The sequence below is a fragment of the Rhinoraja longicauda genome, chromosome 17 (genome assembly GCF_053455715.1).
Source record: "Rhinoraja longicauda isolate Sanriku21f chromosome 17, sRhiLon1.1, whole genome shotgun sequence".
Taxonomy (NCBI): domain Eukaryota; kingdom Metazoa; phylum Chordata; class Chondrichthyes; order Rajiformes; family Arhynchobatidae; genus Rhinoraja; species Rhinoraja longicauda.
In genome coordinates, this window is record NC_135969.1 from 17,946,443 (window position 1) to 17,961,081 (window position 14,639).

General features: G+C 43.6%; 1 protein-coding gene across 1 annotated transcript in view; it reads left to right on the forward strand.

The window, feature by feature from the left end:
- Positions 1-3,326: 3,326 nt before the first annotated feature.
- LOC144601802 (coatomer subunit gamma-1) overlaps positions 3,327-14,639 on the forward strand; it is a 64,045-nt gene continuing 52,732 nt past the window's right edge. Inside the window, exons 1-3 of the mRNA XM_078414235.1 lie at positions 3,327-3,507; positions 8,592-8,644; positions 10,876-10,956. Of these exons, the coding sequence (XP_078270361.1) occupies positions 3,471-3,507; positions 8,592-8,644; positions 10,876-10,956 (171 nt within the window). The 5' untranslated portion in view covers positions 3,327-3,470. The remainder of the gene's footprint in view (positions 3,508-8,591; positions 8,645-10,875; positions 10,957-14,639) is intronic.

Here is a 14,639-nt window from a genome sequence, read left to right on the forward strand (position 1 = left end):
TAAAAGTCAATAACGAGAAGGTTTAATGCAGCACAATGTGTTACTTAATTATTCCCTTGACGTTCTTTCCAATCTATTCCTCTGGTGACTCATTGCATGAATCAATGTGATTGACCCTTCTAAATCCGTAAGGAAAAACTTCCTATAGGTTTATTGCAAGCGTACAGACAATTGTCATTAATTTTAATCAGGAGATGTGATGATTAATGTAGCCTGTATTGGAACTTTGTCTTGACCTTTGGATCAATTTAAGTTACTAAGGAATGCAATCATCTAATGATATTTACTCTGGTCTAAAGTCTAAAACCCAACATGTCCATGTGAACCAAGATGCCCCATCTACACTAGTCCTCCCTGTTTGCATTTGGCCCATATCCCTCTAACCCTTTCCTATCCATGTACCTGCCCAAATGGCTTTTACCTGCTGTTTAATAGTAGCTGCCTCAACTATTTCCACTGGCAGCTTGTGGGGGGGAGGAGGAGGGGGGGGGAGGAGGAGGGGGGGGAGGAGGAGGAGGGGGGGGAGGAGGAGGGGGGGAGGAGGAGGGGGGGGAGGAGGAGGGGGGGAGGAGGAGGAGGGGGAGGAGGAGGAGGGGGGGGGAGGAGGGGGGAGGGAGGAGGAGGGGGGGGAGGAGGAGGGGGGGGAGGAGGAGGGGGGAGGAGGAGGAAACATAGAAACATAGAAAATAGGTGCAGGAATAGGCCATTCGGCCCTTCGAGCCTGCACCGCCATTCAATATGATCATGGCTGATCATCCAGCTCAGTAGCCTGTACCTGCCTTCTCTCCATACCCCCTGATCCCTTTAGCAAAAAGGGCCACATCTAACTCCCTCTTAAATATAGCCAATGAACTGGCCTCAACTACCTTCTGTGGCAGAGAATTCCGCAGACTCACCACTCTCTGTGTGAAGAAATGCTTTCTCATCTCGGTCCTAAAAGACTTCCCCCTTATCCTTAAGCTGTGACCCCTGGTTCTGGACTCCCCCAACATCGGGAACAATCTTCCTGCATCTAGCCTCTCCAACCCCTTAAGAATTTTATATGTTTCTATAAGATCCCCCCTCAGTCTTCTAAATTCCAGCGAGTACAAGCCCAGTCTATCCAGTCTTTCTTCATATGAAAGTCCTGCCATCCCAGGGATCAATCTGGTGAACCTTCTCTGTACTCCCTCTAAGGCAAGAACGTCTTTCCTCAGGTTAGGAGACCAAAACTGCACACAATACTCCAGGTGCGGTCTCACCAAGGCCCTGTACAACTGCAGCAGAACCTCCCTGCTCCTAAACTCAAATTCTCTTGCTATGAATGCCAACATACCATTCGCTTTCTTCACTGCCTGCTGCAGGAGGGGGGGGGGGGGAGGAGGAGGAGGGGGGGGAGGAGGAGGAGGAGGAGGAGGGGGGGGGGGAGGAGGAGGGGAGTGGGGGGGAGGAGGGGGTGCTGCACCAATGCAGGAGAGGTTTGGGCCCAATGGGTCCACTTGGTCCAGTCTCCTTTAAAGTTTGCCCCTCTCACCTTAAAGCTGTGCCCTCTAGTATTTGATTTTTCCATCCTGGCAAAAGGGTTCTGATTTTCAATGCACAAGATCCTGTCACAACTTTGGTCATAGTTCAAGAGTGAGTAGGGCGAGTGTGGGACTGGACCCCACTAAGGAAAGGAGGCAATGCCCTTTTAACACCGAATGCTAGCTTTCCTCAACACCTTCCTCTCTCACCTGTATTGCTAAACCAACTTTATCACCCAGGGGGTCAAAGTGTTGCTATTTCTCTACTCGAATGCAACAGCAAGTGCCAAGGAGTTGATTACAAGAAACATACACTCTCTCAAATCCCCGATTGGTGTCTAGAATGTTCTTTGGTGATGACCACGACCACAGTAAGTAATCAATAGTTTTGTGGTATTCACACATTGCCACAGACAAGGAGACATTCGGTTCCTAACCTGCTAGCTGTTTTTAATACTTTTTAAATACAGTGCAAAGAGAAACTTACTCCTTTACAATCTCTGGCTGCATACAGGTATGTAGGTTAATTGGCTAGGTAAATGTAAAAAAATTGTCCCTGGTGGGTGTAGGATAGTGTTAATGTACGGGGATCACTGGGCGGCACGGACTTGGTGGGCCGAAAAGGCCTGTTTCCGGCTGTATATATATGATATGATATGATGATATGATTTAAACAAAGGGCATAGATATACCAAGCATATAATCCAATTAATATTGGATTAAAATAAAGATAAATTAAATAATTGTTGACTATGTCATTGAACGATTAAGATGATGAAATAGAAATGTCAAAGACTAGAGGACATAGGTTTCAGGTGAGAGATGCAAAGTTTAAAAGAGATATGTGGGGCAAGTTTTTTTACACAGGGTGTGGTGGGTGCCTGGAACGTGTTGCCAGGGGTGGTGGTGGAGGCAGATAAGAGGCTTTTAGATAGGCACATAGATATGCAGTGAATGGATGGTATGGATCATGTGCAGGCAGATGAGGTTTGTTAATCTTGGCATTATATGTGACACAGACATTGTTGGCCAAAGGGCCCTTTCATGTGTTTTCTAGATTTAATGTTCTATAGATGTTTTTCAAAAAAATGCTGGTCAGATAGCATCTGTGGAGGGAAATGGACAATGACATAAACTGCATTTCCCTCTGCAGACACTGCCTGACCCACTGAGTTCCTCCATCATTTTGTTTCTTGCTTTCACATTCAAGCATCTGCAGACTCTTGTGTCTCTGTGAAGTAGATATAGAATGGGTTCAGTCTGTGCACTTCCGATTCAGCCCATTGGCTATATCTGCTTTGAAGAGGACATATTCTTTTCCAGAGGTGTTAAAGGCACTTCACTATTAAACCGGTCAAGGAAAACCATAGGTCAATTTCCAGTTCATAAGAAGTAAGTTGGACTAGTTACAGAAAAGAAGCTCTCCCAATTACCATCCATTGTGCTCTTAAGAGTGATACATCACAGAAACAAGCCCTTCAGCCCAGCCTAGACTCTGTGTATTGTAAAAAAGACACAAAGTGCTGGAAGCGTCGGTGTACAGTGTTATCTGGTCTCATTGGATAGCATGCAAAACAAAGCATACTGTTCCACGGTGCAGGTGACAATAATAAAGCTAAATCTTTTATTTGTGAATGGGTTTCCAAATTGAATGAGTCTCCTACACAACTCCACGTTCCAGACAGAGGGTCAATCTGAAGGAGGCATCCTACGCATGCGCGGTGCTCCGATCCGGCCTGACGTGCGGCGCATGCTCAGACTGCGGACCGTCCCCTCCGGCAGGACTGTGCCGCGCATGCGCAGGGGGTCTCCGGGCGACGTGTCGATGTGACTGGTTGGCAGGAAGTGACGGCGCAGCCACCGGAAGCAGGAGCGGGGGGCCCGGGACAGTGTTGGGGACTTGGGTGCAGACGGCGTTTGTAGGGCGCCATTAATCAACACAAATAAAACCCCTGGAGCTGAGTAAAGATGCTGAAAAAGTTCGACAAGAAGGACGAGGAGTCTGGTGAGTTGCGGTGCCGCGGGCGGGATGGGGGGTGGGCTCTGCCCGTTGTTATGGCAGCGCCGGCCAGGCTCAGCACCAGGGTCTGTGCACAGAGACAGAATCTCACAAAAGACACAAAGTGCTGGAGTAACTCAGCGGGTCCGGCAGCGTCTCTGGAGTACATGGAGTCTTACAGCACGAAAACAGGCCGCACGCCCACCAAGCTGCCCCTGTCTACACTAGTCCCACCTGGCTGCATTTGGCCCATATCCCTCTAAACCTTTCCTATCCCATGTACCTGTCCAAATGAACTTTAAATGTACCTTCCCCAGCCACCTCTTTTGGCAGCTCGTTCCATATACCCACTATCTACTGAATGTAAACGTTACCCCATAGGTTTCTATTCCCCTCTCGCCTTAAACCTATGATCCCTGCTTCTTGGTTCCTTACTCTAGGTAAAAGACTATTCATTCAATCCATCAATGATTCAATATTGTCACATACACCTAGGTACAGTAAAATTCCTTTCTTGCATGCAGTTCAGTAAAAATCTTTCTATCAATGGAACGTTGTCACACGCGCCTGAATACTGTGACACTCCTTTCTTGCATACAGTTCAATAAAAATTTTAGAATCTAGAAACTGAACTGCTGATGCTGGTTAATACATAAAAGGGCACAAAATGCTGGAGTGACTCAGTGGGTCAGGCAGCATCTCAGAAGAACATGGAGAGGTCATGTTTAGGATGTGAAGAAGGATCTTGACTAGAAACATCACCTCTCCATGTTCTCCAGGGGTGCTGTCTGACCTGCTGAGTTACTCCAGTACTTTGTGTCATTTTCTGAAAAGATTCTATTCTATGTAGACACCATCATACTTCAGTATAAGAGTGTAAGAATATTAGATCACATCAATTCTGTTCATGATTGCATACACCTCTATACGATCATCCTTCAGCTTCTGTGCTCCAAGGAATAAAATCAAAAACTGTCCAATCACTCCCTACACCCTTGAGTTTTGGCAACATTGTTGTAAATCTCTGCACTCTTTCCAGCTTAATTGCATCCTTCCATTAGCAGGATGACAAAAATTGAATGCAATACTCTAAATACAGCCTCACCAACTGTAATATAATGTCTCAACTTGTTCACTTAACAGTTTGATTGTTGAAGGCCAATGTACTAAAAGCTTTCTTTACTACCCTGTCTACCTGTGATGCCACTTTCAGGGAACTGTATACCTACACTCCTAGATTCCTCTGCTCTACAAACTATTTGCTATTTTTGGGTCATCCTGGACTGTAAAGATAATCCCTGGATTTTCACTATTGTACTCTGCCACCCTAAATTTTCCTGTTTGTTTCAAGCTCCTTTAAATATTGAGTTCTGGGAGCTCGAGGTCCATGCCACAGAATCAAATATTATCTGCCACTTTCATTCCTCCGCGGTGGACACAGACCCCCGTCATCCCTTGCATAATCACCAACATGCCAAGAAACACTTAGAGTCAGAACAGCTTCATGGAACTAGAGCCAACCGTGCCAGGTACCAAAACCAAACAGATGGCACCAGGACATCACCTGCATTATACTACCTGGAAAGCCCTAAACCGCCTCTGCACTGGAGTGGGACGTTGTGGACTCAACCTAAAGAAGTGGGGCTTCTCGGACTCTGACAAATGCAACTGTGGAGAGGTACAGACAATGGCCCACCTACTGACTTGTGGCGGAGAGGCATGCACTGTGAACGATCACCGCAGAGGCACAGCTGTGGCAAAGCGATGGCAGAACGTCGTCTGACACACGAGCGAACGATTCCTCTCCCTTTGCATGGTTATCTCGTCCATGAGACCCATCTCCTTGGCCCTATTCTCAAATGACCTACTGATGACTGAACTGATCCTGACATTAACTAATACTGTGTCTCGTTCTCCCACCGTTACTCTTCTTAAAATTTAACACTAAAAAATCATTCTTGCAAAATACTGTCCGATTTTCCAGTTGAACCTTATTATCCCATGTTCATCTTACCTGGGTACTTTCATTGAATCCCAACAATTGGGTTTCTTTGTCCTGTCTCAAGACTCACTTGTGTTGGAACAACTTTGTTGTGACATTTATAATCTCAACCCTAATCAGTATGACTGTCAAAGGTTATATCATAAAACCAAATGAAATAGGAGCAGAATAAGGCTATCAATAGTCAATAGTCAATTTATTTGTCACACACATAAATGCAGTGAAATGAAAAATTACCCGCAGTTCAACAATAAGACCAGTAAAAATAAGCAATAAAAATATGCAATACACATACAATCATAAACCAACACCAAACAAAAGAAACATCCATCACAGTGAGTCTCCTCCAGTCACCTCCTTACTGTGATGGAAGGCCAGAATGTCTTTTTCTCTTCCCCTGCCGTCTTCTCCCGCGGTCAGGCTGTTGGAGTTGACACATCGGGGCGGTCGTGGCTTCCGACATTGAAGTGTCGCGCCGGACGGTGAAAGGTCCGCGGCGGGCCGACCCAAGCCCCGCGATTCGGGTCAGGCGAAGACGCTGCCGCTGCCGGAGCTCCCGATGTCGGCCCCCACCCAGGGGCCTGCGGGCTTCCGACGTCCAGGCGGCCCGCGCCGAAGCCTTCGGAGACGAGTCGCAGCTGCTCCCGCAGTATCCGAAGGCAGCCAGCACCGCAGGTGGCGAGTCCGGGCCGCGGGCTCTGCAAACCAGAGCCGAGGTGGTCCCAGCCGGAGCCCGCCAGCTCCGGGTGCATGGCCGATGGTAGGCCGCAGCGGGAACGGAGACACGACACAGAAAACATATATTCGGCTCATCGAGTCTGCTCCGCCATTCGATTATGGCGGATTTCTTTTTCCCTCTCAAACCCATTCTCCTGCATACTAGGAGCACCTTAACAAACTTGTAAATGGAATACATATAGATAAATATAATTTAAAAATCAATAAATTAATAATCGTAATACTGGTGCAAAAGAAACAGCAAAGTCTGCAGTGCAACCTAAGACACAATCAGTAGCAGCTCATACTTGTGGTTAGTGTTGCGTAGTGTTCAAGAGCCCCCAGGAGTGCTGAGAAGAAGCTGTTTTTGAACCTGGTGGCACAGTACATGACGACTTTCTGTACCTTCTTTCCCATAGTTGGAGTGAAGTGAGAGCGTGGGCAGGGTGGCGTGGTCTATAATATTGGCTGTTTATTGTGGCAGCACCTCCTGTTAATTCCTTGAGAGGTCAGTGCCCATGATGGACCAGGCAGTGTCTATTACTCTCTATAATCTCCTTTGTTCCTGGGCACTCAAGTTGCTGACCAGGTAGTGATGCAGTCAGTGTGCTCTGATCTGTTTCAGTATGTACAAACAAGGAACTGCAGATGCTGGCTTACAAAAAAAGACTCCTAAGGTCACAAGGAATAGGAGTAGAATTAGGCCATTCGGCCAATCAAGTCTATCGTTCAATCATGGCTGATCTATCTCTTTCTCCTAACCCCATTCTCCTGTCTTCTCTCCATAAAGAAGTGTTGTGACCCAAAATGTTAACAATCCATATTCTTATCAACCATTGGCACATGATTTGAATGGCAAAAATTAGCTTTAAGTTGTATTTTGATTGTGTTCTGTTTCAAAATTTAACATTTGTATTTTCCATAATATTTATAGGGAGTTTTATGTGTTAAAACTCACCAACTGACTTCTGGATATTTTTGAGTTTATAAGAAGATAACTTACATTTACATACAAGTTTTTGTTAGCTCAGGATGTCTCAAAGCACTTTATAGATATTTAAGTATTTTGAAGTACAGTAAAGAAGGGTCTCAACCCAAAACGTCACCCATTCCTTCTAACCAGAGATACTGCCTGTCCCGCTGAGTTACTCCAGCATTTTGTGTCTATCTGTATGCCAAGCTAAATTCCAAATAGATTTTGGTTTATAGCCCAGTCTGAAGAGTTGAACACAGGAGATCAAAAAACATTGGAACTTTCTTTTACATATTGATTTCTGTGTACTAAAATGTCCCATGGTACTTCACAGAAAATTGCTGAACAAAATATTTCACATCGAGCCGCTCAAAGTTGACTAGATGTTGGTTCATCTACGTCACAATTTGGAGGTAGTCCAAGCAAAGCAATGATGAAATAGAGATACAAGGAACTGAAGGTGTTAGTTTACAAAAAAAAGCAAAGTCCTGGAATAATTCAATGGGTCAGGCAGCATCTCTGGATACATGGTTAGGTGACATTTTGGGTATAATAAGTTTTTTGTATAAATTAGAAATACAAGTGCATAGTATGGAATTGCCTTGGAAACTTCCAGTGTGGGTCCAGGAACAGAACCTATTCCAGACGATTTGGTGGCTATGATTGGATATGTAAAAATAGAAGCATATTGCTTTACACATTTTGATGATGGAAGAGAGTTTCTGTAAGATGGTGTACTACCCTCTGCAATATCTCAACTTACAAAGTTCCTGTTTAAGCAGTCGAGGTCCTGTTTAACAGCAAGGCACGGTTGTGGCAGTAAATTCTCCATCTGAGTGATGGGAAGATATTTTTTAACTTTGCATTCAATTCATTGTTGGAGTGCTCATTTCCACATCTAGAAATTGCTTGATTCCACCTTCAATTCAATTCCACCTGCAATTGATTCTCCACCTAGTGTTGGTAAAATATAATTTCAGCTTGGATTTTGGTGCTCCACACCTTCCATTTCCTTTTCCATAAACATATGGTGTACTGATTTATCCTTGCTCTCACTTCCACATCAGGCCATCCTTGGATTCAGCTGCCAGGCCATTGGATGTTAAATATAAGAAGTGGTCCTTAAACCCGTACACAGTTATATCTCGTTAGTCTTGTACTTCCAACTGAATCTGTCTGATTCTTGTAGGTGGGTTCCATTTATCCCACAATGTAAACCTTCCTCAGATTTGTAATTTGATGTTTTTTGGAACCTGATCCAATCTGTTAGTTATTCCCGTTATTTCACTGCACTGTAAAGTATCCTGGGATATTTTTGATGTTCAGACTGTTGTGTGTTGTTGGTTTATTCCTGCATACTATGTCGATGGCTTTTATATCTAAGTGTTTCCCTTTCAGGTGGGGGCTCAAATCCATTCCAGCATTTGGAGAAGAGTGCTGTACTGCAGGAGGTAAGCATCGATCTATGTTTTTGTTTCCAATCCATGTACTCCCAGCCCTGAAAGAAATTGGATCAGTGAGATTTCCCATGATCAGTCTCTAGGGCAGTGGAGAAGAAATGGGCAGTGAAAGGATTTGTGAGTTTGGTGATCCAATCAATCATGACAGCTGTTGTGAATCTTTCAACATTTGTAGCAATATTACCAACATCGGAAGTAAATCCAGCCTGGGTCAATGACGTACGTGATGATAATATGTGGAGATAATGTTGCTGCACACTTATCTCCTCTGAGTTTAGTTTAGAGGCACAGGCCCTGCTGCCCTCTGAGTCCGCGCCGACAAGCGATCCCCATACACTAGCACAATCTGAGTCCGTGCCGACAAGCGATCCCCATACACTAGCACAATCCTATACAATTTATAATTTACTGAAGCCACAAACCTGTACTTCTGAAATGTGGGAGGAAACCTACAAACCCGTACTTCTCAAATATGGGAGGAAAACTAGAGCACCCAGAGAAAATCTATGCAGTCACGGGAAAATGTACAAACTCCGTACAGACATCACCCGTAGTCAGGATCGAACCAGGATCTCTGGCGTTGTAAGGCAGCAACTCTACTGCTGTGCCACCGTGCTGCGCCCCCCCCCCCCCCCCCCTCCCCCCCCTCCCCGGTGCATGGTTCATGTATGCTGGGGAGCAGAGATTCCTGCCCTCTTGCGGATTCCATGACTTGGACAACCCACAGCAGAAACTTCACAGCATTGGAAAGCTATCACTGGTGCTCTATAACAACGAAACCTTCCAAGCCCACAGGTAAGATAAGTGAACCAAAGGCAGCATCTACTCCCAGTCCAACATCCCTAGCACTGAATTACATTTCAACTGCTCTATTGGACAAAGAACATGATTCACATGTCCACCACCTGACTTCTGAAATGGCCATTCTATTCCATGCTCCGTCACGGCCATAGCAGGTAAACAGTGAAAAAAAATGCAAGGATATGGCCCAGGATTGCTCAAAGAGGTGAAGAAGCAATTTAGTTTGGCACTGTGAACCAAGAGTCCACCAGGAGCACACAAAATTTCAAAATAGAGGGCAGAAGGGAGCACAGCACAAGAAAATAGATGCAGAGGTAAGTTACCTGGCTGTTTGAGTCTTTGCTGCCCATCATGGATAATCTGTCCCAAACAACGCTCCCTCCTGCCCCTCTTGCTGCAGGCTCTGATCCATTACTCATCTCAAAATACACAGAATAGGGATGGAAGCTGGTTATCCTTGATACACAAAGACCCTCAAACCCATTTGCCTTCACGTTTAGTTAGTTGTCACTGCTTTCCTGAAGCAGGTTGATTGGAGCAACAGGAGGAGATGAAATAAACAGTGGAAAGTGGCAGACAGATGGTCGTTGAGGTTCACATGTGGGAAGAACTCACGAGTTGATTCAATTACAGGGACCCAGGGTGAGCTGCTGCACATCCTGTGGAGGATTTATTGTGGTGTTGTGATTGTCAGTGGACTAATGAGCTGGAGATATCAGTTCAAATATCATCACGGCAGCTGTGGAATTTAAATTGTAAATTAAATTATCTGTTTTTAAAAAAAAAGCTAATGCCAATAATGGTGATAATACTTTAGATGTGCTGCTTAGACAAAAATCCGACTAATGTATTAGAAAGAAAAATACTTTATTTTCCATTGATTGACTTTAACCTGCTTTATGAAATAATGTAGTGAGCAGTTCAATTGTATCAGGCTGTTGTGTTTGAATTACATAGAACATGAAGAAGGGTACAGACTATGCAGTCAAAATTATCCTGCAGTCAAAATACTGTTAATGCTCCACAAAAGCCTTTATTTAAACCATATTGTGATATTAGCATGTTTTTCCTCTATCTTGCTTCTATAAAGTAATCCGTAACATTTTTTTAATGGCAGAGATCTGTACTGGATGTATTTATACTTTTATACTATGGTTTACCTCATAGTTCTCCCCACACCACCACCCCCATACATACACTTTCTCCGTTTCTGCCTTATCAGATTTCTTCACAATGTTTGTTTGGTCATCACCAGAGAGAAAATGGGGAGAGTAAATTAAAACTTGTGCTTGGATGTAATATCTTTTTGCCTTTATATTGATATCATGGCCTCACATCTCTGGCATTTGATGTGCTAATTATTGGTTTGTTAAAATTGTTTGATATGCAAATACATCGTTTTTGCTCTCTTCTCTCTTTAGGCTCGTATTTTTAATGAGACTCCTATCAACCCTCGGAAATGTGCTCACATTTTGACCAAGATCCTGTACCTGATAAACCAGGTTGGGCAACTCTTCATAACTTTGTAAACGGACACATATTCTGAGCAACAAGTTGTTTGAATGGCATTTTCAATCTTTTGGGCAATTTGTATCTGTTCTCTTCATATCCATAGGTTCATTGGTAGAAAGCTGAAATGTGATGTGAAGATACAACATAATGCTGAAACTGCAGGAAAAAACCCAAATGCTTTCTGTTGAGTGAACTTCTGTTTATAAAAGTGGTGATGATAGAATTGCAAGTCCTTAGATAGGTCTAGTCAGACCGTAACAAAAGACTGGTTATAATGAGAGTTTAGATATACACGTGATAACAGGCCTCTTGGCCTACTGAGTCCGCACTGACCAACATTCACCCATACACTAGTTCTATCCTACGCATTAGGAACAATTTACAGAAGCCAATTAACCTACCAACCTGCACATCTTTAGAATGTGGGGGGAAACTGGAGCACCCGCAGAAAACCCACACAGTCACTGTGAGAACAGAGCAACCATACAGGCAGCACCCGTAGTCTGGTTCGAAACCGGGTTTCTGGCGCTGTAAGGAAGTAACACTGCCACTGTGCTGCCCACTAAACTCTATACATGGGGCACTGTAACGTGCTGCTAGTTTGCCATTGCTGCTTGGTACATAGATGAAATCCAAGCATGAATGGTAATTAGTAGAGTGGTGTTTTCCCAAAACCTTCCTATAGCCTCAAAATTCAGTTTATGTAATGTTTGTAATTACATGGGATCAATGGGCAGACCAGACAATGTGACTCGATTGCTGCCTTGCTGATTTTTGTCTTGCTGAAATCCTTTTGCACACCACTCCACTTCCTTTCTCTCTGTTTATGTATCCTTTTGTGTCTCTCACCCTTGTGTATTTAGTTGGCTTTTCCTTAAATACATCCACCCTTTTTACCGGGGCATAAATAAGACGTTTAATCCCTGAAATATGTAACAGATCCTTTCTCTCGCGATATTGAGTCATATGAACTCCTTGCCCCACGAAGCTGTGGAGGCTGAATCCTCGAATAAATTTAAAGCAGAGATAGATTTCCAATCAGTAAGGAGATTGATGGTGAGAAAGCACAACGGGAAAGATGGATCAGCCTTCATCTTATTGAATGGCAGAGCAGGTTTGAATGATCTGCTCCTGTACCTATTGTGGGTTTATTGTTATTTAGTAAGTTTTAAAGCCAGAGAGGAATTGATAGGGTATTTGAAGAAGCTTTTATTTTCCTGGAGAGGCAATTTATGACAAAGGGATGCAACGACAAAATGAAAAGAGAAAAGTTCTGAGATAAGGATAGAAGAGGGACGAATTGTGAAGCCAGAGGGATGAATATTGGTGGAAGGTGAGGAAGATGATGCATATCCCTCCATTCCCTGTGTATCCACGCTCTTCACCTGTATCAATTGCCAGGTTTTGTCCTGCCCAATCTCTTCCAGCTTTCTTCCTCCACCACTACAATCAGTCTGAAGAAAAGCCCTGACCGTAGACGTCACCTTTCGATGTTCTCCACAGATGCTGCCTGACCCGCTGAGTTTCTCCAGCACACTGTATTTTATTGCAAACGTTTTGCTGCTCTTGCCGAAGAGGTTCTGAAATGACAGCTGAGGCCTGATCAATGTGCTTAGTTATAAAATACAGGCTGTCAAAACAGTAAAATGATAATACAGAAGTCTTGTTATTTCCAGCATTACCATTTTGGTGTCAGTGTGGAGGTATGAGTTGCAATGTGATTGATGTTGATAAAAGCGTGGGCAACTTTATTTAGTTATTGTCTGTCAAAGCCCAATAGGTGGCAGTCTTGCACCAAAAACTGGTTCATAGATTGAGACTCGATCCAAGGATTTTAATTTAGGCAAACACTCCAACGCAGTATCAAGAGAGTGGTGCACTGTCAGAGCTGTTATATTTTAAATAAGCTTTAAATCAAGCTTCCATCTGCTTGCTCAGTTGAAGAACCTCAGATTTGGTGTCAAACAGAGAGCTTGATTGCCTTGTCAACTAACGCACCAAAAAGTTTGTTTGAAATTCATCTCATTTGCTGTTGTTAATCCGATGCTACATGTGGGGATTATTTTTAAATATTGGGAATTTTTAGAAGTCATGACATTTTGAAGGATTGCACTTAATACAGTGGAGGTGGGCGATTACCTGAAATTGGAGAATTAATTGTTCGTGCCATTGGGTTGTAAGCTACCCAAGCAAAATATAAGGTGCTGTTTTTCCAGTTTGCGTGTGGTCTCACTCTAGCACTGGAGGATGCTGAAGAATGAGAGGTCAGTATGGGAAGGGGTACTGTGGCTTGCAAACGAGAGTCCCAACTGGACCTGGCAGGCAGAGCACAAGTTTTCAATAAAGCTGCTGCCTTAACTACTCTTGGCCTCGACAATGTAGAGAAAATACCTTGAATGCCTCCTCTCCTTTAATGCCCCTTTCCTTTAATGATGCCATAGTATAGTGGCACCATAACAGCAAAGCTACCGGAATAGTAAAAGGAGTTGTCGATCGTTGATCCAGCGACATGAGTTCGGCTATTGCAGGATATATATTTAAATAACTAAGATGAACAAAAAAAGCTAACCGTGTGAGTGGTCACTATATTATTGTCATTAAAATTGAATTGGAATTAAGGAAGGAATAATGCAGTCCTTGACTCCTCTGGTTAATGTGGTAGACTCTTAACTGCCTCACTGGTTGAGGGGTAATTATAAATTGACAATGGCTGTTGGGCATTGTCACTGCTGTCTGCATCCCATGAATGAAAACTCCTGCTGAAGTATAATTTTGTCCTCGATAGATGGTGCTGTTGCAACATGAATTGTATTAGCTCGTTTTGGCCCATTTAACAGACCATACGGGACCTGCAACAAGTGCGCTGCAGGAGTTTACATTGATGGTTCCTGGATCCACACCAATTGTTACTCTCTGGAATCCAGTGCCGGTACTGCAATGGCTACCTGCCACCTCTTGCATTTACCCAACAGATTCTTTTTCAGCAATGCCTGCCACGGAGGAGCAGGAAGTTGAAAATGGTCAAGAAGACAGAATTGGAGTGCAGTCGTCTCTGTGGTTTGGAGGGCTGGGGGATGAAGAAATCGAGAATTCTCAAATTTGGGTTGTAAGCAGAGTGATATATTGCTCGGCAATGCTATCACGCTGGCTGCATTTCACATATCTAACCCACAAAAGCTGAAAGAAAAGCTACACACACTTCTAGATTGATTGAAAGAAAATTATTGGATTGAAAAATTCATACATTTTGAACATTTAAATTACTGGATTGAAAATGTATTACTTTTGAATTTATGAATTATAGGATTAAAAACTATACAGTTTGAACTTTTAAATTACTAGATTGAAATATGTATAAATTCTGAACTTGTAATTATTGGATTTAAAAGAGGAGAGGTTATTCAACCCTGTAATCCCATTTGCCAATTGCGATCATATTTGATGTTTTCTGTCAAAGTAAGGTTTAGCAGAGTCTATAAAGAGAGAGGGCTTTCAGGTAGTGGCCTTTTGCCAAATTCTCATAATAACCTTGATTGAACACTTCCTCCAGAAACTAGTTACACAGGATTGGAGTTGATCTTGTCAGCCTAGGCTCATAACTCGGAGATGATGGACTGTGCACCAAGTGTAGAACTCCATGTTGAATGATTTTATTCTGTTTCCTTCTAATTGT